General features: G+C 50.6%; 1 protein-coding gene across 2 annotated transcripts in view; it reads right to left on the reverse strand.

Moving 5' to 3' along the window:
* Nucleotides 1–4948: 4948 nt before the first annotated feature.
* The window catches only part of SPSB4 (splA/ryanodine receptor domain and SOCS box containing 4), a 70134-nt gene continuing 47978 nt past the window's right edge, over nucleotides 4949–27104 (reverse strand). For both annotated transcript variants that reach the window (XM_037139273.2, XM_053669380.1), the window contains one exon: nucleotides 4949–6274. In XM_037139273.2, the coding sequence (XP_036995168.1) occupies nucleotides 6147–6274 (128 nt within the window). In that variant the 3' untranslated portion in view covers nucleotides 4949–6146. The remainder of the gene's footprint in view (nucleotides 6275–27104) is intronic.

Raw genomic sequence — 27104 nt, forward strand, 5'->3', positions numbered from 1 at the left:
CCTTAGGTCAAGTCCAGACGAGGTCAGCATCGCATTGGATCAATGCCAATCCCAATCCCAGCGGCATGGTGGGGTCCTGGAGCTGGCACATACTGGCTTATGACAGCTGATGGTTAAAACTCCAGAAATTTTGCAAGTTGGTTATTGATTATAGCATTATTTAAAACTAAATCATTGGGAGATGATTTGACGTTGGGTGGTGGGTGCACAATGCAGTATACCGATCATGCGTCACAGAAATGTACACTTGAAACCTATACGACCCTATTGACCAGTGTCGCACCAAGAAGTTTGAAAAATAATAAAGTAAAATAGAGACCAGGAACTAACTACTCAAACACCTAAGGCATTTTATAATGTGATAAAGGTGATTTTTCAACCCACAAGGTAGGAAAAGTAAAAAATTAAAATAAATAAAGCATGAAAAAAGTAAATCTTACATTAACTTGTACTTAAATCAGCTATATTAAAAACAAAGGGAATACTCAGAGTTCATCAGTTTTACATTAGTTCACCATCATCTGTGCTCTTCAGGTAATTTCTGTTTGTTGTGTCTATACAGTGCAAAGACTATGTAACGACTGGCTACTGATCACCTCTTCCCAACTCTGCATTTAGTGGCATCATGTCCAGGCTTGAAACTGGCTGTGGCGGGAGTATTTGCACCTGCCGTGGCCCCTGCAGCAGCACCTTAAATTCCAGCTGCAGGCCCTGGCCCTGCTGCTGCTCGTTACCCAGTTGGATTATCCTTCAGCAGGAATGTCAATTCGATGGCAGCCGAAGGCTCCTTGGAGATGCTTCAGGTGCTTAGCATCCGATGTTCAGAGGGAGAGGTAGAAGAGTGGGGCTCAAAAGGGCCCTCAGCACACACTTTTGGAACAAATTCGCTTTTACCTATTTATACACTAAGGTTTTGAATCTTTGCAATTTTGTTTGAAAAAAAAAACACCCTAGCAGATCTATAGGATAAAGTTTACTGCACAGTCTTCTCTTGATACTCACAGATCTACTATCCTTCCTTCCAATCTATGGATGACACCAATCAGTGTCCTTGGCCTGCTATGCTCCTGAGAGTTTCAGCCAATGGGAGGCACTGATGGAGGAGGGACAAGAGACAGTGTATTTATGCCCTGGCTCTCTCCCTGCCAGGCTGTGGTTGGCACTGGCTGTGCTGAGTGGCTCTCTCATAGGTACAGTTTCCCTTTTTCTAATTACTGCTTCCTTCTCTTAGCCCCCTTCTCTTGACCCCTAGAGATGGTAACAACTTTCCCCTTCCACTGTTGCCAGTCCAGAACGCTTCACCCTCTTTGTTGGTTTTCTGAACCCAGCTCCCACCCCTGTCTGTAGCCCCTTTATCACACTCTCCTCAGCCTCCCTTTTGAGCCTGCTGGCTGTTTCCTCCTGATCCTGGCTGAGATTAAGCCCTGGCTCCATGCAGATTGTCTTCCATCACCTGGCTCTGGTCAACGTTCCCTTTCCACGCATGGCTTCTGCTGAGCCTTCTCTCCCCTGGGCCCCGTTCCTCACACCGTTAGCAGGTGCTGGACCCTGCCTTCACTCATTGGCATGTCAGTCTCCCTGCTGGGGTGTGTGGGTGCTCTTAGGGAGCAGAAGCCGACTACCCCTACGGTCTGGCACAGTCGTGGCACAGAGCCATTTGCTGACTTAACATGGCAATTGAAAGGCAACTCTTCCCTTCAAAGGCCATCCCTGTGCAGAAAATCATTCGCTTATTTTCTTCTGAGATGGAAAAACTCCCGGGCACTGAACAGTGTTACTGAGGCCTCAGTGCTGGTTGGAAGAATGGGAAATAACATACCCTGCCTGTCCCACACTTGCTGACTGGGCTGGGTGCTCGGCCAACACCAGGGCTGTGTATCAGCAGAGCTCCATTTGTTAGGTAGACAAAGCAGGTGAGAACGCTGTCATCAAGCCAGGGTTGGCTTGCCGCTGGCTTATCTACTCCCAAAACCCATCAGAGAAGCGAGGGAAGCATCATTCTTATTGGCCAAATGCATCATCTTGCTTAAGGAAGCAAGGCCGGAAACACTAGGAACCCGGCCATTCTTGCAGTTAGATCTCACTATCTCAACTGCTATTCAGAACAGTCCAGTCAAGGCCAAACCATTTACAGTCTGCTCTGTGCTTATTACTCAATTGATTATGACAATGTCCTCCAGGAGATTCTCCACACACCTCGGGCCCCACGGGTCAGGGGGTGGGTAGGATAGGAATTGATTAGTTAAGAATTGTGCAGCATCAGGGCAGAAGTGGCGGGTCCTTCCTCCCTAGCTCTGGAGAGCAACCAGCTCAGCATCACTGAAGGCAGGAAGGACTCACTGGCTTTGGACTTAATCACACTGGAGACATTGTCATTCAGAATTCCCCCTCCCCTGGTAACACTGCGTGGGCTGGGACAGCTTTCTCTGGCCTAGAATGTACATTCTCACTAACAGCAACAGCGTCTCCACTGACATGACTTAATTAAGCACCTTACTCACTGAGGCTGCACATCAGAATTACCTGGGGAGCTTTAAAAGCTACCAAGGCCCCAGCCCCACGCCCAGAGGACCGAATCTAATTGGTCTGGGGAAGGGCCTGGGCGCTGGGGCTTTTCACAAATTTCCTTAAGGGATTTTAATGTGCAACTAGGCTTGTCTAACTGTGTCATCCAGCTCATTAAAAAGAGGACCCAAGGATTCTTGTCCTTGACTCCTAGGAGTTTACTGTCCAACCAGAGGCACAGAATTATCTCTGGTGTTTGGGTGGAGATCCTGGGTGACTATGAATTCCTCAGTGGTTGAGGTTCTGAGATGTTTCAAAGTCAAGTTCAGATCTAGCAGACTCCCCCCAAACCCTCCCTTGGCTGGGGTTTTTGTGTGCATGTTTATTATCCTCTGATGTGTGTTAGTTATAGTCCAAAGGGTCCCTCTCAGAAGCCTTGACCCAGATCCCGGCAGTTAAAGCCCACGCGAGAGCTTGGCCCTGAGACGTCCCAAGGCTGGTGCCGTGAGAGGGCTGGACCTGGGGCTGGACCAGCGGCTGGACCACAGCACAGAAGCCCCTACTCAAGAGGTGGTCCCCATTCAACTTGGCCAACATTGCCATGACGGCATGTGGGCCTGGTCCTACCACATCTCTCTTTCCAGATAAATCAGAAATCTGGGTTTTCTGTGAAATTACTTGATTTTTCTGAGTTGGGTTCAATTTTATTAAAACAAACACATGTGATGCGGAACAGAAAATGCATCAGCAGACTGAAGTGGGACCCAGGCCCCCAGAACTAGAGGGAAGAGCAGACCAAGTCTTCAAGTGTTAGATGAAAAGTGGAGATTCCCACTCGGTCAGGGACCCGAGGAGTAAGTAATACCGCCCAGCCCCCTGCAGGCACACGAGCCTCCTGTCTGGAGGCTGCCCTGGAGCGAGGCCCGGGGAGCTGGTGCTGCTGCCCCAGCACAAATCAATCACCATGCGACTGTGTTCTCGCTACCTGCTGCCACACCAGTGGATGTATCGTCGAGAGGTGATGAAATATTTGTTCGTTAATGAAAGGTGGCCCCAAAGAAGCCAGTTACTGCACAAGTGATGAAGGAGAAAAGCAAGGGAAAGAGGGATGGCTTTTATCCAGAAAGCAGAGCTGTGGGTAAAGTGCGGAATGGGGAACTCAGCAGGGCTCGGGTCTGCGGGGCGCTGCGGGGCACCCTACCTTCTAAGGCTCACAGCCTGCTGGGCAGATGGCGCCACGGGGTGGAGTGTTTGGGAGAAGGCCCTGTGTGCCAGGGCCTGCATCCTCAGGCTGGAAGGCAAGGAGCTGACTCTCGGAGCAGGCAGAAGTTGGTGGGTGGCTAAGGAGGGCTCCCTGGAGGAGGGCTGGTGTAAGCTGATCCTGGAGAGAGTGAAGTGAGGATGAGATGGGCATCGCTAGGGTGAAAAAAAACCTGCATTTGTGAGGCATGGAAGCCGAGCTGAGAAGGATGCATGCAACGTGCAGAGCTGGTACTGAACCTGTGACCCTATGAGGCAGAAGGGGAAGGGTCCTCAGTCACTGGCCACCTGGTCAGACCCCACAGTGTGCACAGGAGGAAGCGACTTACCCAAAGTCACAGCATGTAAGTGATAAAGCTGGGACTCACACCCAGGGCTCTGCCCCCTAAGCCTGAGCCCAGCCTCCAGCCTCAGGTCAGAGGGAGGGAGGACACTGCCCCGGTGGCCCACAACATGGCTGCTTCTACGGGTCTGCCCTCACCAAGGTGGTCTTTCCTAAAGCAGGCGTGCAGAGAGCCTCTTCCTCCAGGAAGCCTCCCCTTCAGGCCCCACTTGGTGATCTGCACTGTGTCACCCCTGGGGATGGAATATATTTGCATGAGCGCTGGGTCCTCAGAGGTTGGCACAGCGCATGCTGGTGGCCCATATGGCTGAGTGAATGTTGTGCCAGTCCTCACCCGTCCCCCAGCCTGCTTCCAGCCCTGAGCCTGGCCAAGCCACACACTGACCCTGCAGCAATTTGCACTGCTCTGCAGTGACAACGTGCACTTCCAAAGTCATGTCCAGCCCCACCATTGGATCTACTTTGAAATGGTTTCCCTATAGGGTTTACCCTGCTTGACCCTGTGTCCCCTGCAGAGCCACCCTTTGGGCATCAGAGCCCTGGCATCGGGAGTTTGACCTGTTCTTCCACCATCGCACCAGCTTGGCATGGGCCCAGGACCCCAGCCCATTCTCCCTTCCACCGTGGGCCTTTGTAAGGTGGCTAGAATTTGGGCTCAGTGGAGACGATGAGACGGAAGAGATGAGGAGTGTTTGAAGAGGGAATCACATTCTTGACTTCTGAGAGTCTGGGGGCATACCAGCCAGGCTGACGGAAAAAGCCCCCCCGGGCCCCTCCCCAGAGAGCATTTAATAAGCAGCTGAAGGACTGAACCATAAACTTTATTAGAAACGTTCCTCATTCATCAGTCAAGTTCACATTAAAGTAGGGGAGGCAGTGCCGTCTGGGGCTCTGGGATGCCACTGCTGTGACAATTTCCAGTTAAAAATGAGTCTGGGCAGAGCGTTGGAAACACACGGGGATGGATGCCCGGTGGTGGTGGCCGCGGCAGCATTCCCGGGAAAGGACCAGGCTCGGAGCAGAGGAGAAGGTGCCTCCCACGACCACCCTCTGGTGACAAACTGCCCCCCCCAGGGCCCCAAGCTGATAAATAAACAGCACATCACACACACGTCAAACAGAAACAAACTAGTACAAGTCTCCTAAAGTGAAAAAATAACTCGCTCGAATAAAGCTTTGTGGCCACCAGGCTGCACCCTGTATGGCTGGTTGCCTAGAGACCCTCCGCACCCAGGAGGGCTCCTTAGGCACCAGCCACTAGGGTGTCCCAAGGCCCCCAATCCCCCATTAGCACCTTTGGACTAAGTACCGCCCTCGCTCACCACACTCCTCTTTTAAAATGCAACTGCTATTTAAAATAATAATAAAAGAAACACTCTGTCCCTGGGATGAATTAGTGAGACTCAGCTTCCCTGAATAGAGGTGCCTGGGGCTAACAGTGGGTCAGGGTGGGGAAGGAGGACGTGTGACAAGGGTAAGTAAACGACTTTCGAAGAGGTAAGCTGGATGGCATCTAAACACTGCTGTGTCCACTTGCCAGGTCAAAGGGCACAGTGCTGAAGTATCGCGCCAATCAGGCTGCCCCAACAAGGGGTGGGGTCCCGGAGGGGATGCGGCAAGCCGTTTTCACCATTCATTATTTAGAAGCAGTCCCCCCGCCCCCACCCTGTCTGCAGCAGGCACAACAGAAAGTCTCCTGCCCCAATGTTTTATTCATTCTCTTGAATATGGAAACAGGATCTCTGATCAATACCCGTGGCTGCTGAGTCTTGGTTCGCAGGCAGAGGCTCTGGGGTTCTTCGTGGCTTCCAAGGAGATGTGGAGACTTGGGAGAGCTGCTTCTAATGCAGCAAATACTGTTGGCAACAGACATTCGTTTTTTAAGTTGGGAACATGTCCTGGCCTTTCAAAGAACTGAAAGTTCTGGGGAACCGGGTTGAGGAGGAAGATGCCTTCCTGAAAGTTCTCTGTGACCTCGAAATGACTGGCCGGGCCGTTGGACTGCCCACTGCTGCCCATCAGCGCCCCCCAACTCAAGTCACTGGTACTGCAGATAGTTTTTGAGAGACTGAGGCAGAGGCAGGGAGCCGATGTCCTGCAGGCGCTGGCGGCCCAGGGCCAAGCGGATGGATCTCCGGCACAGGTCCATCAGCGGCAAGGGCTCAGCTGCAACAAAAGGGAAGTGGGTTAGAGTCTCGCCAGTGCCTTCCTCACACCTTCTCCCCACCCCTCCACCCACAGTGCCCACGGCCAGACCACCTGCTCCTCCGAGCTGACTTTCAGGGCCCAGAGCTCCTCCTCTGGGAAGCCTCCTTGAGTTATGTTAGCTGAAGGCTTAGTTTTTTTGTTGTTTTCAAAGTGTAGGATGCAACTGATTAGACTTTAAAATGGTGAATTGAATGCAGTGGGTGACCAGAAATTGAAAGAAAGAAAGAAAAGAAAAAAAAGGAAAAGAAGAGAAAACGGAGAACAATGCCCGCAGCATGGGTAAGCACTGTCCCATGAAAGTTCTGTCTGTGGTGTAGGTGTCTAGTGTGTCCCGGTGTGAAAAATACTGCTTTCTCACTACAGGGTGTGAGAGAAATGAAGTGGCTGACCTAGGGGGACCTAAAGGAGGCTTCCTCTTAGAAGCAGGTTAGGTTGGGGAGACTCTTTCAAATGTCTCTGAACCTTCTATAGCTTCCATTGACAGTCAGCAGAGGGATGCATTTTCTTCCAATAGTTCTGGAACCATCCACAACTTAAAATTCATGGAACCTGTGGATGCAGGGCCAAGCCTCATGCACTTCACTGCAGACACAATTATTAAGCTCTTGTTCTCTCCCAGGCCCTGTGACTGGACCCAGGGATACAGAGATAACTAGGTCAAGGCAAGAGGTGTCCCGGGAAATGGAGAAAGACAAGTGGTCTGGGAGTTTAAACAGGTGAATAATGGGAATAGAGAATAATATATGTATGCAATAAATATGTATGCAGTAATTCTTAAAGCACAGGGACAGACACCGAGCAGTTCCTGTATGGAAGGGCCATTGAAAACTTCAAAGGGGGGGTACATGAATGGGGTTTTGAAGAGTGAATAGGAGTTTTATGTGACGTGAGTTGGGACAGGTGTTCTAGGAAGAGAGAACAGGCATAGGCACAGAGGCATGAAACAGGGCAGACTGCAAGATCTGGAGGGAGAGGAGTGGCGCGGGTCAGCGGGGTCGGGAGTGAAGTTGCCGGTGATCACATGTGGCCTCACCCAGCGTCCACAGGCCTGGCTTCCTCAAGCCCGCGGGAACATGCTGGAGGCCTGAAGCTGCAGCTCAGCACTTTTCTTGGTAACAGAACAAGTGACATTTTAAAAGCTGTCTGTAATGTGCTAAGATACAATGAAACTGTAAGTGGTAAGTACTAATACAGAGCTGTAATAGGAATAATATCACAAGGGACGGGAAGGTGGTGAAGGATGTGTTGTACAGGAATTTTCATTTACCAGAGCTGCAGAGGCAAATAGGCATTACTACAAAGGCGGGACTTGGCTGGTGCATGGCAGTGTCTCCAGCTGTCCTTCGCGTGAGGCGAGACCTCGTAGTGTTGTGTCTGCATGGAGTGTTAGCGGGTTTAAACACTTTCGCCTCTGTGTCCGCTTCTGACCCCCATACAAACCCTTGCAGTTGGCCAGGGAGCCCCAGGCAACCCCTCTTTTCAGGCCCAGAAGGCAGATCACTCACATTGTCACAAGGTCACCGTGCCTAAACCAGTGCTTGACACCCTCCTCAAGGTACCATCTCTGCCCTAGCAACCCTCCTGCTCTCTGTCCTCCACGGGCCCTGACCTGACCTTTGCACTCGCTCCCCCACCCAACCCAAATCCTCCCATCTTTGACATGTTGCTGGACACTGACCTCCTCACTGCAAGTTTCTATGACCTCCTTTTAGTTCCTATAGCACTGGTACTCGCTACAATACCACTGGATGGTGGGGAGAAAGAAAACCAATAGTTCTTGTTTAATGAGCAAATGTTACTTACCTACCAGGCAGCACGAAGGATAAAAGGTAATTGCAGCGACTGTTTATTAAAGGTTTGTTATGTGGCCAGGTACTGGCTAAGCTCTTTATTTATATCAACTCATGTGAATTCATCTATCAAATTCATATCACAACAACCTCTTGGGTTAAGAACTATTATAATTATTCCCATTTTAAGGAGGAGGAAACTGAAACACAAAGAGGGTAAACGCTTGCCCGAGGGCACATAGCTGGTAAGTGGCAATGCCAGGAGTTGAACCCAGGCAGCTGTCTTATGTCCTAACCACATTTACTGAGCATCTGTTCTGTCCCCTTTGTTCTGTGAGCCTTACCTCATTTAGATGTGACCGTGGCTACTACAGAGAAAAGGAAATTGAAACTCAGAGAAATGAGACGCTTGCTCAGAGTCACACGGTCCCAAAGCCTGTACTTGGAGCTGCATGCTGCTGCCTTAAACACCATGCAAGCATAGAAAGTTGCTTTGAGGGCAGAAGTAAAGGAGAGGGTGAGCTGTCTCCCAGGCTCACAGTCCACACACAGGCGCTTACTCTTTGGCTCCAACCACTTCCCAGCTCCCTGCTGCCGCCTCTTCTGCCATGAGGTCTGCACCCACCTAAATGGGCTGCCCTGAGACCAAGAGCACCCCCATCCCAGTGTGGATGCCCACCAGCCATAATCCCATCCTCATGTTCCTTGGGGCATGTCAGTCCCCCCCCTCGGGCCCGGATGGTTGGGATCTCCAGGACTTCGGAGCCCCTGATTTTCAGCTCCAGCTCTGCCACCTGTAAGTCTGTGCCTTTGTGAAGGTTACTCTGAATGTCCATTTCTCCATCTGTAAAGCGGAGCACAATTTGCAGGTTTGCAGAGAGGATTAAAGGAAATGACAGGTGCCCTGCGCCGGGGGCACAGTATGTAGTGGGAGCTCAGGAACACGGGTCCCTGCTGACGGCGTGCTGGCGGACACACCGCAGCTGCGCACTGAGCCCCACCCCGACCCGGAGTGCCCTGTTTCTCCGTTCAGACAAACACAGCGTGGATTTTCAGTTTCATTCATTTAACAATGAATTAGTTACAAGGAGACTGTGAACTTCCTAAAGGACAGGACCCTGACCCATCTGTCTTGGGACCCACGGCCTCCAGCCTGAGCCTGTAACCGGGGGATGACCTACTGATCCTCTGTCAAATGAGTGAGCTGACCTGCTGCTTTGGGGCATCTCTTCTATGGCTGTTGGAAGCGACTGAAGTGAACTGCTCTTACTGAGCAGCATTTCTGTCCTAACTCCCCACTTTCCTCTCCTGTAAACTCCCTGAGAACAGGGCATGAGTTAGAAGGTGTGAAGTGCTTAGTACAGTGCCTGGCATAGTGTAGATGTTCGATAAACACCACTTCTTGCTATCTCCTTCACATCCAGGTGTTGTTTGGTTGCCCCTGGTGAAGAAGAGCTTGGGAGAACTGTTGAAAAGATAGGCTATGGCTGGGAGACAAGCAGTTCCTTCTCTGATGGGAGATGAGCTTGCATTTTATATTAGGAAAATTTTGAGCTGTTAAAGTTTGATGACCACTGTCAAAGGTTAAGAGCTTTCTTAGCTACTTCGATGCCCCAGGCACATAGTAGGTCCTCAGGGCCCCAAATGCAGAGCTTGTCAGACTCCCCATGTGTTCCTTGCCTGACGAGGAGCAGAACACAGGGAATGAGTGCTGTTTATCTCCATCCCTCTGCCGTCATGGAAATCAATCCAGAGCCCAGACTCCAAAGCAAGAGAGAAAGGAGGGGCTGGAGTTTGGAGCCTGTCTTTACATCAGTCATCTCTCCTAAGTTCTGATGACTGCCGGGCAGTCCCACAGGGCAGCTGCTTTGGTGCAGCTGCGGAATCTCCAGAGCTCTGAGGCTGCCCGGTGTTGGCTGGGGCCATCCTTCTAACTCCTCCTTCTCACTTCCCTTGGCTTTGGAACTTCTTAGAACTCTCAAAGGTCAAGGTTTAGAAATGATCACCCAGGTGGGAAAAGAAACAATTTTTCAGCACAGGAGCCATTCTCAGAAATGTTTTCTGATTAAAGATAAAATTAAAAAGGATTTATTGTTTGCCAAAGTGAACATACAGAAGGCCAATAAACACATGAAAATGTGCTCAATTTCCTGAATCATCAGGGATGTATAAATTAACACTGTAATGTGACTCTATGAGATGCCAGCCAGTATGGCTAAAATGAAAATGAGATAGTAGCAAGTGTTGATGAGGATGTGGAACAACTGGAACTCCCATAATGCTGTGTGTGGGTGGGTAAACTGGCACGCTCACTTGGGAAAACTGGAGTTGCCTCCTAAAGCTGGCCGCCAGTTTTACTCCTGGGTGCTCACATGTTCACCAAAATGCACGCACACAAGGGTACCTGGAGGCATGCACCTGCAAGCAACAACTTTACTGTTCACCAACAGTGGGATACCTAATAAACTGGGTATCTTCACAAAGTCAAATACTAATCTGCCGTGAAGATGAAGGAACCACAATTATATGCAAAAAACACAGACAAATCATTCAGACATAATTTTGAATGAAAGAAAAGTACATTTTGTGTGGCTTCATCTGTAAGGAGATCAAACTTGCAGGGGGATGAAGTTAGGGCAGTGGTGACGCTGGGGGAGCAGTGATTGGAAGGGGCACGAGGGCGGCTGGCCTTGTCTCGCTCCCTGATTTGATTTCTGCCTGTACTAGTGTGTACAGGTTTTTAAAAATCATCAAGCTTACTCATCTGAGATTTGTATACTTTCTGTATATTCATGAAAAACAAGTTTACGTTAAAAAAGTGGGAGCAAAGTGTGCGTGGGGGGCTGACTTAGAGTCCCCAGCACCCATGGGCAGGACAGCTGGCCCACCTTCCTGGAGCCCCATTTCTCACCTGCAAAGTGGGAACAGCAACACCTGCACCACACACCTGGGGTGGTGTGCCAGACCATGCCCCTTTCCTGTCCTTAGATGTGTTCTCTTATTGCAGGCCATCAGCCCAAGGGGAACCTTTAAAAATAGTCATAGTTTACTTATTGTGCTTCTAAAAATGCCTCAGTGCATCACTGCAGCTGTCAACAATGCCATGCTCTGGATGAAGATTTACTGGAGCCAGGGCAGGATGTCTGGCTCTGTGCTAAGAATATCACAAGGCAATCATTTCCAAAGTCCTCCAGTGACCTGTATTTCCTATGATTCTCCGTCACAGACCCCCTGCATGACCCTGGGGAAGTCACAGAACTTCCTAGGCCTCTGTTTTGCTGTCAATAGAATGGGGGATTTAGCTATCTGGTTGTGACAATTCATGTCTGTGACAGAACCGGGCAGAGATCTTGGCTTGGGAATTGGGAGCTTCAGCCGCCTCCCAGGCCCCTTGGGGTCTCCTCCATCTACAGTGGGGAGATGCTAAGACACGAGTCACTACCCTGCATTTATATGTTGAAAAAAAGATCAACATTTTAAGGTCAGGGAGTAAAATTCTTCTACAACAGTTTTAGACAATGGTCAGTGGATGGCAAAAGGTTTGAGTGACAGGCCTGAAATCTGAACTTAAGGAGACCCGGGCGTCAGTGGTTTGTTTTGAGGAAAAGGGATGAGAAGACACACGTGTGGGCAAAGACACGCACTATGTGTGAGACTCAGCACTCATCACTTATCCACAGCCTGTGACTTCGGTGTCTGAAGACAGAACTGCTGGCCTGCCCTTGGGCCTCTCCTCATGTGTCCTCTTCAGCCAGAACCCCCTTCCCTGGACTGCCTGCCAGGAGTCTGTCTCCTCTTTCTGGACCCAAATCAAGTGTTACCTCCGCCCTCTGCACCTGCACCTGCAGGTGCCAATCCATTTAGTTAATTATGCAAATGAACAAATGTATCTAAAACACAGCATCCCTGTACCTGTTGGCTTTGTCATGGCCAACAGAGACCTCGGCTCATGTCCAGAAAGAATTTGGAGTCTGGAGTTTTCTCTCAGCAAGCTTCACCATTTCCCCAGCAAAAAGGATGGTGACGACAGCTGGGACACAAGCAGCACCTTCAGATGAACCCTGTGCCAACAAGCGTCGCAGGCGCAGATGGTCCCCGGAGTCCAGGGAGCTGCACAGCAAGACAGCCCTAAATAATGCATGGGCTTCCCTAGCAACGCTGCGGGCGAGGACAGGAGAGCTGGAGCGTGCCACTGAACTGTGTGGGCTGTGCCCTCTCACCTAGTGGCGCCCCGAAACGACAGAAGACACATTTGCGTGTGTGTGTGTTTGAAGGACCTGAGTACAGTGCTCTGCAAGGCAAAAAAAGCAGTCAACAGGCTAGATATGAGGGTAAATTCCAGACAGACTAAAAGCAGGTGGGATAGGAGGGTGGAGATATCAAAAGCAGAGAAGAGGTAGCCCTACATGCTGGGGGTGAACACAGCTCTCACCAAAGGGGCCCTGAAGAAGCCCCAGGCTCCAGCACCAAAGGGCAGACCGGGCATGGAGCAAACATCAGAGCAATCCCTGGAAGAACTGTGACGCCAACACCTGGGGCAACTGTGCAGCCTTCGGAGGCCCCTGGTCAGTGCTGAGTTCCAATGGAGAAGCTGAATGCAGCACAAATGAGCCCTCCACCCCCACAGAGGTGGCCACAGTGGATACCAGGAAGGGGAAGACACTGAAGTGCCAGAGAGTCAGGCTGCCTGCCAGCTCCTTGACCCAGAAAAGTGTGTCCAGCAAAATATTCTCACCCAAAGACTTCATGATGCTCCCACAAAGAGGGGAGTTATACTGCTGCAGATCAAACAGCACCTATGGTTTCAGATGTGTGCAGTGAATCTGAGAGAAGAGCTTCTACCCACCCAGTCTGAAAGCTACTCAAGGAGGTACTCCAGCAAAATGAAAAAGGAATTCAGAAAAGGGATAGTAAAAGGAACTCAGCAGTGAAGGAGGTAGAGTGAATGATAGGAAGATCCATTAGGTCTTAATGGTTGGAAGAACCTCCTTGCAGTGGTCTTTGTTTCTCTAAAGTACCATCCCTCCCCCTCTGTGCCTTTCCCTCTGACCCCAGCACTGAGCTTCCCCACACTCAGATCTCCCATTACGCCCATTGGAATGGCTGCTCCACACACAGAAAACTGCACCCCAACTTCTCTGAGAGCTCCTTCCACCTCCTGCCTTAACTGAACTGCATATTCTTTCCCAGGACACCACTGCCCTTTGACCTTCTTGGGGCTGTCTGCTCTCCCAGGGCTGTGGCTCCAAAGCTTGTGGCACATGCCAGGTGGGCTTCATGGGGGAGGTGAGGCAGGACTCCTTGCTCCCTTTTGCCACATATAAAGCACCCCCATCTGTTTGTGAGAAATGCTAGCTCCTCCATGGCTCAGGTCACGACACTTGGGCTAGTCCTTGCCCTCTCCTGGCTGCTGTTCACTACAGACCTCTGGCCCCTGGTTTGTCAGGGCTCTGGCCTGGCCTCCTAGGTCCCCTCTCCATCCACAACTGCCCTGCCCTCATGCCCATGACAGAATCCTCCACAGGATGACAGAACCCTGTCATCACTCAGTCTCCTGGATTTAGACTGCCTCATTGTCAGGGACACTCCTCCGCCAGCGACCCACTTCCTGGGCCACACCATGGACATCAGTAACATCACCCCCAAAACGCCTGTTCTGGTACCTTAGTCTCTAACCGTCACATTGGCTACCCGCGCTGTGGCCATACTTCCCCTTACAGAAACCTCTAGACTTCAGCGCCCTCTCTTTTTGCTCAGTCCATCAGTGCTCCTTTTCTTCACCTTCCCTCTTTACTCAGCTGAACAACTCACTATTTCCAGAGACAAAGGGTGTGGGGGCAGGTAGATAGGCCTGACGGAGCAGCCAGTGAGTGGCTGGGGGCACAGGGTTAGGGCCTGGGCAGTGAAGTGGAAACAGCAGCATCCTGAGTTCAGGTGGCCTCTGTTCAGCTCCATTTCAGGGCCTCCTCTTCCCGAGCCCGCCACACAGCTGAGTGGAGTGTGGCTGAGAGGAGCCCTGGGCTCCGGCCAGCCTCATTACCAGCTCGCAAAGTGGCCTGCCTTCCTTCTCAGGGCCTCAGAGGCTGTAAGGGTGGCAAGTAGCTTGGCAAGAGGGCCCAGGGTCTTTTCCACCAGCTGACACTTGGCAGGACACAAGTCAAATTTAATCCTGGCAGGAGAAGGACAGTGACCAGAGCCAATCAGATTGGGTTAAAATGTCCATTAAAAAGTAAACGGCAAGGCCAGTGACGCCTGTGAGATAAAGATTAGGTAAGCCTTGGAGTCCCAGGGCTGTGGATCCTAAGTTTGTGGCACAGGCCTGGTGGGCTTGCTGGGGGTGGTGGTACTGCGTCAGGCTAGAGGGGCTGGCTGGCTATAACCTAGAGGCTTGTAAGCCATACTCAACTTCACCAAGTGAGGCTAATTTTAGCCACAGGCTCACATTAGCATTGTTAAAGGGAAAAGGGACCTGAATCCCTTATCAGAGAGACTTCTGTCCATGGGCATTCTCTGCCCCATTGGCAAAGATCTCAACAGGCCAAGAGCTGCCTGTTGGCCCACTTTGCGGCTGTGCCCTGGTGCTGCCCAAGCCAGGTGGGTGTTAGCTCCTGCCCTCTCCCAGCTGTGAGGAAGAATGAACGGTTCCAGGCAGACATCGGAGATGCAGGCCTTCCTGGAGATTTGCACCCATCAGCACCCATGGGCTTTCTGGACCTCTAAGCAGATGCAGTCTGGTGAAACCTCCATGCGTGTGGGCTGGGGGAGGAGTGGAAAGACTGGAAGGTCCCATCACTTGCCCAGCCTCTGAGCCCGCGCTGGGATGTGTGGAGCTGTACTGGGGAAGAAACCTAGCTCGGCTTCCACCAAGGCCTAGGCCAGTCTCGTTCAGCAGTAAGCTTGAGATCTTTCATTGTTCCGTTTTGCAGATGAAGAAATCAAAGCGCGATGAACACCCGTTTTATTTTTTTTATTTTTAATTTTTAAATATATTTTTTACAAATTTTATTTATCTTTAGAGGGGAAGGGAAGGAGAGAAGGAGAGAAACATCAATGTATGGTTGCCTTTTGTGCGTCCCCTGCTGGGAACTGGCCTGCAGGGAACCGGCCTGCAACCCAGGCATGTACCCTGACTGGGAATCAAACCGCGATTGTCTGGTTCACAGGCCCGAGCTCAATCCACTGAGCTACACCAGCCAGGGCACCCCTGTTTTAATTAAAGTCTTCTCAAGGAGGGTTCAGAGGCTCACCAGAATTCCAATATCATTCTGTGGACTCTGAGGTTCATGTTGTGTTTCTTTGGTGCTCATTACACGTGGGTGTATTCATCAGACTTCTGCTTACAGACCTGGTTTGCAGGACCTGAGCAGGGAGCTGGACACATAGAGCCCACTGGGGCTACAGACAGGACAGGGAGACTCAGCTAAATGGTGGAGCCCTGAGGGATCCACACTGAGGAGGAGCTGTAAGGGGTGTGCAGAGCGGCGTCCTGGAGGAGGCGGCAGCTAAGAGAAGTGTAGAGGATGAATAAGACTTAGTTCTGCAGGGTGAGAAGGACATTTATGGGCCCCAGAGACAGATCTCTGAGATGTGTTCAAAGAAATCTCTCTTGTGTAACATTGGGAAAAGTTCATAGTTTTCTCTGACGACACTTTGAGGAAACAATCATCAATTCTTGGGGAAAACCTAGTCTGCTTAAAAAAAGTCCATGTCCTCATCTCGCTGGGAACCAAGGCTGTACCAGTGGTGTCTTAGCCGAATGCTGGTGGGTGCCCAGGAGTGTCCAGGCTGAGTCCACACCACGTGACACCTGCTTTCCCTGATGTCATGGGCATCACTCTTCAACACAAACATTTCTAAAGAGGCACTTCCCCCTTTGCATTTGCATATCCCTGAATGCGGACCAGAATAATCAGTATGGGTATTCCTAAACCCTGAGACACTTTTATTATGGAAGGGAAACTAAAATGACTCTACAAGGTCTGTCCAGAAAAGTCCAGCCATTGTCAACATAATGAGAATGGTTTTCAAATATTACCAAAAAAAAGGGGAGATGTGGACTGTGTGGCTGTCATGTTAAAAATGACTATGGGCACCTGGTGATTGGCAGCTTCATCACGACAATGTACCTGCTCATGCATCTTGTGCAGAGTTTTTTGGCAAAACATCAAATCACCTGGTGACTCACCATCCCTATAGCCCAGATTTGGTACCCTTTGACTTTTGGTTTTCCCCAAAGCTAAAATCACCTTTGAAAGGGAAGAGATTTCAGACCATTGATAAGTTTCAGGAAAATACAACAGGGCAGCTGATGGCGACTGGGGGAACTGTGTGACGTCCCAAGGTGCCTGCTTTGAAGGGGACTGAGGTGTCACTGTCCTGTGTACAATGTTTCTTGTATCTTCTTCAGTAAATGTCTTTACTTTTCATAGTACATGGCTGGATACTTTCTGGCCTCAATTCCGTGTGCACTTAGTGTTACCCGAGTTAGGGATGCTGTCAGCCCAGCCTGCGCTCTGGCTCCAGTCTGAGGCCCTGGTGAGCGAGCTGTTGAAGTGAGGTCTGTGGACCAACAGCTTCGGTTTGGCCTGGGAGCCAGTTTGGGCCTCATTTGGACCAACAGCACCAGAATCTGGACCGACTGCATCAGAACCAGATACAAGATCCCCAGTGATTCCAATACGGTCTGCAGACCTGCTCTACGGGGTTGCTCACACCCCCTGACACTCCGCAGTGACACTGGGTACCTCCGGTTCCTCCTCAGCGGTGTGCTTCTCCAGTGGGGTCCCTTCCTCCGGCCATGTCCCAGGTTTCCAGGCCTGGACCTTCTGACACAGTCATCATGACCCTCCTCTGCCCCCCAACTTGCTGCCCTCTAGTCCCTCCACGTCCACCTCCTAAACATCTGTCCCACCTGGGCTGTCTGTGTTCACAATCAGCTGTCTGATCACCTCCTGACTCTACTCAGAAAAGCACCTCATGTGGGTCTCCACTCTCTCCCCCCTCCTCCTGCCTCCTGCACAGCTCACACCCTCTGCCAGGGGAGCCCCTCCCACCCCACCCTTACCCTCCCAAGCCTTTCAGTGGTTCTCATTATGGTGATGGAGGAGACTGTGGAACAACCCTGACTAAAAATATCCCCTTGTGTTGTCAGAAGTCATCGTGTGATTTTCCATTCAGGAAATGGGGTCTCCCTGCCCCCGACCTGTGACAAGTCCCTGACCACCCTGGGGTGCTGAGCCGTCCCTTCAGTTGTTGGTGCCCTTGCCCCTGTAGACTTCAGGCCCCCACAGGCAGGGATCGGCTTTTGTCCTTGCTGGCCAGCACTCACGGCTCTACTCTGGACATCCCGGGCACTCGGTCAGTGTGGGTGAGCAGGCCAGGGTTGGGGAGAGGGGCGGTGGCCTTGGTGAGCCTTCATCACTACAGAGGGAACTGTAGCTAAGGAACGCTCCTGCAAGGTCCCGGCAGCCGGACAGAATTAGAAACACACTGTGCGTGCTCCTCGGTCTGGTGGAAGGATGCTCCTGACTCAGCTGAAAAATTTCCCAGAAAATCTGACTGTTTTCAGTTTGGATCCCAGCCTGGTGAGCTGCCTGGGGGCTGGGGAGCCTGGCCTGGACGAGGGCCCCTGGTCACACGGGGAGAACCTGGGGGAGGGGCCTCCAGCTGGCAGGTACCCTGCACCACGGACCTTCCCACCAACGTCCCTAGAAGTTGACTCTGCCACTGTGGCCGTGGGAATGACCTGCACCTTCACCCGTACAGACAATGAAGGTAGCACATCTGATATGGGCAGACAGGGCTGGGGAGTGGAACAGCCCTTCAAAGACAGTGGATACTGGTTCCACTCAGGTCGGGGGCAGGGCAGGGGATGGGACCCCCATTCCTCATGGTGCATCCCTTTCTAAAGAAGAAGAAGAAGGGGTGAGGGGCAGTGGGACTTGCCTACCAGACAGCAAGACTTGCTTAAAGCCGCAGCAATGAGCACAGTGTGGTACTGGCACAGGAACAGGCAAACCAGAAAATTCTAGAACAACACGAACTAAACAAGGCATTGTTTAGACACACATCTATATGTGGAAAATCTGTAAGGAACAGGCAAAGGAAAAGTAAACATAACATTCAGAGGAGTGGTGGTCTCGCAGCAGAGGGGGGAGGTTGGCAGGGATGAACCAGGGCGGGGCCTGGTGGGGCCTGGTTGTCTGCCTGGTGCTTGCATTGGGTGGTGGGTGCTGGTGGCATTAAACTATATAAAGGGCATACACAAATAAGCAAATGGAATGAAAGGGGCTACGCATGGGACCAGCGGTGGTAATGTATTACAACTGAGGGTTATCTTTAGTCCAATTCTGTGTATCAGAGTTTCAGTTAAAAAAAAAAGAGAGAGAGAGAAAGAGAGCAACAGTGAACAAAAGAAGTTATAAGTTGGTCTCAATGTGGCTCAAACAAGAGTTTGCCTGACCAGAGATGGGCTAGAGTTAAATTCTCATTAATGCGCAGGAATGGGGTCCCACTTCTTCGACAGTGGAGCGCTGCTCCGGGCAAAGCATCACGGGGTGGGAGAAGCAGCAGGGCCTGAGGGGGGAGACCTAGAGTTGGGCTCTGGTCCGACCCGGCGGCTGCGTGAGTGGGACAATGCCCGTCTCACAGGGAATGCGGGAGGGTGAAGAGAGGGGCAGTAGGCCAGGTGACCAGCTGGGGTGATCCATACATGACAAGAGTTATGTTTCCGAGCACTTAGAGCACAGTGAGAACAGAGGCAGCTGGTGTGGAGCTGAGGACCGGACACCCCACGCCGGGTTATCTCTGTGTCCACGAGCACAGGTGCCTCCGACCGGAGGTGTCAGGAGGGCGGAGCATGTGGCTCATCAGGAAGCCGGGGCCCAATGCAGCCCCGTGGGGCCCGGGCTCCAGCCCTGTCCATCAGCCTCTGCTACTTTTCAGAATCTTTTCTCAGAAGCAGGAGCATGAGGAAACCCATATGTGTTGATATACTTTCCAAGCCCACTGCGCTGTTCTCACTGGGCGCTCTGGCTGGCTTCGTGGCAACGGTAACAAGTTATAACATTGATAGTCCCAGCAAGGACTTACATGGCGGCACATCCTGTGTCATGAGATGTTCCAAGCACTTCACGTGTCTTATGTATTTCTCACTACGACCCAGTGAGATGGCTGCCAGTATAAATGCCCATTTACAGACTGAGGAAACTGGAGCACAGAGAAGTAATTCAGTCACGGCCAAAGTGAAGGGGTGAAAATGAAATTGGAACTCGGGCAGTATGGTCTAGGACGTGCTCTCCCTAGCCAAACTTTCCTGGGGAGGTGAGGCGACAGTCACTGCCAAGGAAACCTTCCCCGCCCTGCTGATGCTGCCACTCAGTCTCAGCGTCCCCGTCCCTTGGTGCACTGCAGGTCTCTGAGTGGACTGGAGGTGGGCCCCTGACTTAACAAAGCCCCCAAGGGCTTGCAGGACAGCTGTGAGGTGGCCCAGGCGAAGGGCCCAGCCTGGTGGGGGGCAGTTACCACGGGGTCCTGTCAGGGACGTGGCCTGAAGAATCGGGAGGAGAAGGAAGCCACTGCAGGCTGTGTGAGGGGCCGTCTCCCCTCCGGGCCCAACCAGGAGAACCGCCGCCGCCAGGCCCCGCCGCGGAAGCAGCCCTGGGCTGTGCTCTTCGGGTCCATCGGGGCTGCCCGCCATGGCTGACTCCTGTTTTCTAGCAAACAGCCAAGGTCAAGCCCACTTCCTTCCACTTGGGAAACACCAGCACTTTAGCTTCTTACTAAACAGCGAAAGCTCCTGGGGTTGAATATGACGGCTTTCTAATGGATTTATTGTGTTTATTTGACCTTTCCAAGTGTGAGCTCAGAAACAGGCCCAGAGGACGATGGTGGAAGCTTGTTTTTCTTCAGTTAAGCAAAACTGATGAGTAAACTAAATTCTTGGATGGAGTCTGCCTGGTTTTCTCACCAGAGCAGCTTCAGTCAAAAAGATCCACTTTTTTTAGTCAAAAAGTCAAAAGGCTCCAGAGGAGGCCTGTGTTTACGGGTTAGCCCTGGAAGAGGAAAGCCTGCCTGCTAACTAGTGGTACGTGATGAGTCGGCAAATACTTATTTTCAGCACGGAAAGCGCCACGATACAGAATAACAGCAAATTTGGAAACTACTGCTCTATTTCTGCTTCTAGTTTCAAGGCAAATGAGTTCTTATTTTAGGAAGCTTTTTAAAAAGTTAATGATCGGTGCATGAATGAAAATCACTTCTAGTAATCACAAGTCTGTGTGGATTTAGGCCGAAGGCTGCAAACTCCAGTGCCTGGAGGCCGAGCAGGTAACCTCAGTGACTGGCAAGGGGCCAGGGGGAAGGGTGGGGCCTGAGGACACACAGGACACACAGAAAGGGCCACCCATCAGCTCCAGCCTCAGCTGCAAGCCGGAATGTGGGCCCTGCGTTGCAGATTTCCTGCTCTTTCAAAAAAAGACCAGGAATCAAGATGTTTATGTGATGTTTGCGTTATTTTAATTTAGAATGGGCGAACAAAATATTTCTAGGCCTAGACACAGCCTCAGGCCAACACTTCTATTGAGGAGCGAAGCTCATCCACCACCTTTATGGCAAGCTGGCATCTGCCACCCAGGCTGGGGCCAGTCCATCCTCAGAAAGGGCTAGCAGCTCTGAGCCGGCCTCAGAGACACGAGCGCACCGGCTCCAGGCACCTGCTCACCGTTCTCCCATGCCGTAGCCAGCTCTACTGTAATATCCACAGCTGCACGTGCAAAACAGAACTTCACGGGGCCCACTTTGTCTCTCCCGGGTCTCTCAGTGCGGATTCCGAGCATCCAGGTGGGGAAGACCTCACACTCTCTTGCTTTTAAACTTGACGTGTGAGAACAACAACTCAAATGTACCAAGCATGTTTTTTTTCAAGGACCTTCATGAACATCCTATTTGCAGTGAAAGAATCATTCCAAACACACACTCGAGAACAGATGAGGCTGCAAAGAGCCTCTCCTTACTAGGGCAAAACAGTCAGGAAGCAGAGAGCCTTTCACTCGTGTGCAACCTGGCGCACTCCACTTTTTCACGCGCTGGATTCAGCTCTCGTGGCAGCCCTCACAAGCCCACGCCTCCTTCCTGCCTCGTCCGTCCAATCTAGGGACCTCAGATGACCACTTACTGCATGCTGGGCCCCCCGCTCAGAATCTTTGACACATCATCCCCCTTAATTGTCACTACAACCCCATGAAAGAGGTGCTGCAGGGCCATGGCCCCTTATCCAAAGCCCTGGGGCCAGACTGTTTTGGAATTCAGAGGCTTCTGGAGCGTAGTAATTGGGTTGCATGTGCTGTATATATTGCGTAACATCCCAGTGGTCCGGGGCTGCACCTGTAATCAAACACATTAATATTTCTAGAGTAAAACCTATGAATATTCATTCACACTGAGTGAAAGAAGGGATGACTATAAATAGCCTCCAACCTGTTCAGGTGGAGTCTGGCTGCCAGATGAGTTTGGCTCGAACTTAGGAATAAAGTTTTGGTTTCCAGAGCACAGTCCTGCCCTGGAGTCTTCATTTTACACCTCAGCCAGGTTCTGACAGGTTAAGTGACTTGCTGAGCGAGGGTAACACTGAAGATGGGATTCCAGCCGGAAGTCGGTCACTGGAGCCCATGCCTACAGGCACTTTATTACACGGGGAAGGGCACCGATTTCTGGGGGAAACAGCTGAGTGTTCCAATCCCTGCTCGGCCTCTTAGGTGCTGTGGGATCTGGGCAAATCCTCACGCCCTCCCCCCAAGACCCTCAGCTCCTGTGGAGGTTGTTAGAGCTCATCGAATGTCCCAGGTGTCACCTCCCTGGGACAGGGAGGTGACACCTTTCCCACTCATTTCCAGTTAGGTGAGGCCATGAGACTCGCTTTGACCAATGAAAGGTCAGTGGAAGTGCCACGTGTCACTTCCACTGGAAGTTTCAGGAGCTGGCATGTCCGTCACTGCCTTTTCTTTCCCATTAGAGACCAGTAGGGATGCCCCTTCTGCCCTGGGCCTGAAGTGAGGAGACAGACCTTGCACAAGAGTCCTTAGCTGATGGGCAGTAGACCTGCAGCAAGGACAAAACCAGACGTGGGCCCGTCTGAAGTTAGTGCCACTGGGGCTGTCATTGCAGCAAGACCCAGCCTGTCCTGACTGCTACAGGCTCTTCCTCTGTAAGCACAAGTCGTGTGAAGACCGAATGAGATGGCACATGTAAAGCTCGAAGACAGTGCCTGGCAACAGACATCAGCTAATTCCCTGTCCCATTCTCAGCCAGAATTCCCAGGCTGTAAGGAATGGGGGTCGCAGTTAAGTGGTTCTGTTTCAATGAAGAAAACTGCTCGTTGACCCGCATGGTATCAGTGGAAAGGGCTTTCCAAACACCCGCAAAAACGTGGATGTCTACTCGTGCATTCAGGTGTTGTGTTTCTCCTTTCACTCTGGTTTTGATGAAGAGGCTTGGAGAGGGGTGGGAGGTTGGGGGTGGAATCCCAAACCTGAGGACTCCAGGTCCCTGATGGAGGTGATAGTGCGGACCGAATGTCCACAAAGGCGGGAGTGCAGAGGGAAGGAAGAGATCAGGGGAGCCAGGCAGCCTGCCAACCGCCACTGAGCACAGAGGAGGCACCGTTTTCAGGGAGGGGCTGCCAGGCAGGGGCTGCTTAGGTGGGCAGGTGGAGGGAGTGAGGCTAAGGGGAGGAGGTTCGCCGAGATGAAAATGTTCAGTTGCCTCAGAACTTGCATTAAGACCCCATTTAGCAACACTGATTAGGGAGCTATAAATAGCACCTGGCTCTCACAGGCCATAAAACACACTTTCCCCGCACTGCTGCTCCTAGCCTGTAGCCTACCCTGCTTAATTGGGGCTCCAGATAAAATACCTGGAAGGCCACTTTGTGATGGAAGGCCCTCGTTGTCATAGTGACCAGTTGCTGGGCTAGGGATGGGACTGAGGCTGGACATGGGGCAAGGGTGGAGGAGGAGAGAAAAAGGGGAAAGGGAGGGACCATTGATGCAGGTTACCATGGAAGTCTGGAACCACATCAAGAGGCTGGTGGACAGATTAGCAGACTGCAGCCTGTAATTGCTACATAAAATGGCAACCTCATCGACCTCCTTTTCCAACCAATGGCTGACTACTGAGGGCCACCAATGCAAGGAAGCGGGCCTGCCTGGCCTTGGGTAGATAGAAGAGGCACAAGACTTGAGTTTGAGTCCTGGCTCACTGAACAGTTAGGAGACCTTGCTGGGCTCCCCACCTTCTCTGAGCCTCTGGCCTTTTCCACTGTACAAAGAGGGCTGAGTGGGAAGGTCTCTAAGCTCTGGATTCACAGCTGGGGTCCTGCAACTGAACTCCCCCACTGTCAAGAGGAAGGGAGAAGCCTCCACGTGCTGAGTCACCTCCAAGACACAGTAAGAGAGGAAAGCAAGGCGCACATCAGGGCGTCAGGGGAACCCTGCTGGGGATGTTTGTGGAAAATATCTTAGGAAACGCAAGCATCTGACAGCATTTGTTGTCTCGGGAGGGGGGCTGGGAACAGAGGTGGGCAGGAGACTTGTCTCTGTCCTGTTTTAATGAAGCCTTAAGAATGTATTTATTGTCAATGAAATCTAAATTTAAAAAATTCTGTACTTCGAAAGGCCCAGGTTTTAATGCATGAATAAATGGCCTGTTAGACCAGTGGGGTCACCTTCCATGGCCTGGTCTCTTCATCAGGACTCTCTGCCTTATGTGCTCCTTGAACTTCCTCCAGTCTCCTGGGCTTGCCTGTGTGTTTGAAAGCCTCTGTGCCTTTGCACATGCTGCACCCACCCCTGAAATGCCATTCTCAGCCTTTCCCATCTAGTAGCATCTTTTTTTTTTTTTTTTAAGATTTTATCTTTAGAGGGCAAGGGAAGGAGAGAGGGAGAGAAACATCAATGTATGGTTGCCTTCGTGTGTTCCCTGCTGGGAACTGGCCTGCAGGGAACCGGCCTGCAACCCAGGCATGTGCCCTGACTGGGAATCGAACCGCGGTTATCTGGTTCGCAGGCCCGCGCTCAATCCACTGAGCTACACCAGCCAGGGCAGCATCTTTAAATCTCAACTCCAATATCCCTCCTGCTGGGATGAGGCTGTACAAGCATGCTGGCTCCTGCTGGGTAAGGAGGGAGGGGGTAGCCCAGGGCTCCTCACAGTCACTTTGGGACCCGAGAAAGAAAAAGGGCCCAGGGGTCCCCATGCAGAGTATGTGTGTCAGAGGGCCTCATGTGCAACGCTCTGTGGGATGGGAGATCTAGGGATCAGTGTAGAATTGGTCTTTTCTTAGATTTGTCACTTCGTGTAGGTTCAGCGTATGGGAAGCTAAAGCCCCATAAGATGCCCTTAAGGCACCACTAGACACAAAGGAAGAAAAAGCTGAGAAATGTAAATAGAGAAACCAGATCCTGGCGATAGTACTTGAACCCTGGATATAGGTGAAGCTGAAGCCAGATTTACCCCATGACTGGTTAGTGATAAAAGCCCATACATGCTCTTTAATGGCTTAGGCATTTTGAGTAAGATTTCCTATTTCTTACAAGAGAATACAACTAATAGCCACCCTCACTGTGCTAAGATGTCTCTAGACCCTGAATCTGAGTGCTTAAAGTCTGGTCAGAGGCTATTCCTGATGGAGACACCCTAGTGTGCAGGAGTTCAATGCAACCTAACAGTGACAACACAGGGAATGTTCGGGGTAGAAGGGATTTCCAGAAATACCGGTTTATGCAGGTGTTGCACAAGGAAGCATGTGCCACTCACTCAGAGAGTTGAAATGCCTGACTTAATGGCAACACGGTGGGTCCGAGGCAGGGAACAGATTAGGACCCCTGGATTCCAACACTTCCAACATGGAGTCTCTTCAAGGGGCCCACAGCTGTTGTCTGGCCCCTTTTAGACTTCTCTCCCTTGCTATGCAGAAGCTCTGCCACCAGGTGGCGATGTGGAGTCACCACGTGTGGCGTGGGTTTGAGGTTAAGTGGCCATGGTGGATTTGCTTTTAAGAAACAGTATCCTATTCAAAGTTGTGAAAAGCAGGGACTTACAGCCAAGATTGCTCTACCCAGCAAAGATATCATTTAAAATTGAAGCATGTAACGAGCTTCCTAGACAAGAAAAAAACTAAAGTAGTTCACCATTACTGAACCATTATTATATGAAATGTTAAAGGGACTTATGTAAGAAAAAGATCAAAACCATGAACAATAATATGGCAATAAATACATATGTATCAACAATTGAATCTAAAAAACAAACTAAGCAAACAAGAAGAACAGAGACAGAATCATGGTATATGGAGAGCATTTTGATGTTGCCAGATGGGAGCGAGGCTGTGGGGGAGAATGGGTGAAGAGGTGAGGGGATTAAGAAGTACAAATAGGCAGTTACAGAACAGCCATAGGGATGTAAAGTACAGTATAGGGAAGGGAGTAGCCAAAGAACTTATATACAAGACCCATGGACTTGAACAACGGTGGGGGGGGACTGCCTGAAGGAGTGGGGGTGCTGGGTGGAGGAGGCAAAAGGGGGAAAATCGGGACTGTAATAGTATAATCAATAAAATATAATTAAAGAAACACAATGAGATACCACCTCACACCCATTAGAATAGCTGCTATCAAAAAAGCTGTAAATAATGTGTCGGCAAGGATGTGAAGAAACTAGAGCCCCTGTGCGTTGATAGTGCTCCTTCTCTGGAAATTGGCACGGAGACTCCTCAAAAATTTAACATGGGGTTACCGCACGATCCAGTAATTCTTCCTGTGAGCACTTTCCCAGAAGAATTGAAAGCAGGGTTGGAAGGCATATTTGCACTCTTCATGTCTGTAGTGATATTGTTTACAAAGCCAAAAGGCGGCAATAGCCAAGTGTCCACTGACAGATGAGTAGATAAATAAACACTGGTACAAAACACATGTTGGAATATTATTCAGCCTTAAAAAGAAAAAAATCACACACAACATATGTGAACCTTAAGGATATCATGTTAAATAAAATAAGGCAGTCACAGAAAGACAAATACTACATGATCCCACTTATATGAAGACCCTGAAATGGCCACATTTATAGGCACAGAAGATGGAAGGACAGTTCCCAGGTGCTGGAGGGGTGGGGGGAGAATGGGGAGTTAATAGATATGAAGCTTCAATTCTGCAAGATAAAGAGTTCTGGAGATGAATGTTGGCGACGGTTATACAACAATGTGAATGTACTTAATGCCACTTAACTGTACACTTACAAAGGTTAAGATGACAACATTTATATTGTGTAAGTTAAAAATTTAAAATGAGTTAAAAAAATCTGTGTGTTCTTGTCTATTGTAAAAATGAAAAGATTGGTTTTATCCTTGGTCCCTGTAATAATATATTATCGATAAATAGTTGTGAGTGTAAATGCAAAAAAAAAGTATCTGTATTCATCTCAAAAGATAATTAACATAGAAAACTATGACTAATTTAAATGTAACTTCGAAGATGAACCAAAGAATTATAACCGCGGTAGTACACACTGTCTCCTAATTATTTGCTTCTTTCTAACCTTGCCTGTGAGGGAGTGGAGAGAAGCCGGGCTTGAAAGTCAGCCCGGCCGGCCTGCCCTTGGAATGCGGCCCTGCCATGATTAGCTCTATGTCTTTGGCAAGTCATGTCTCCATGAGCTCAATGTAGCCACCTGCACCAGTGAGTTCACCGTTACTCTACATGGGGCTGTTGTGAAGGAGAATGTCACGAGTGCATCCTCAGGCGGTCAGTGCAATGAACGAGCAGTGGCTCAGGAGAAATGAATGTGGTACCTAATGAAACACTTAACACTGTACAGCCAGAACCCAATAAATGACACCTATTACTAGAGGCAAAGGGGGGGCAGGTCTACTACTAAAACGACAGGCCGTGGGCAGCGAGAAACGGGGATTTGGGGGGATACGCAGGCTCGGCGGGAGGCAGAAATCA

Source organism: Artibeus jamaicensis, unplaced genomic scaffold, assembly GCF_021234435.1.
Source record: "Artibeus jamaicensis isolate MK-2021 breed Jamaican fruit bat unplaced genomic scaffold, CSHL_Jam_final contig_519, whole genome shotgun sequence".
NCBI lineage: Eukaryota > Metazoa > Chordata > Mammalia > Chiroptera > Phyllostomidae > Artibeus > Artibeus jamaicensis.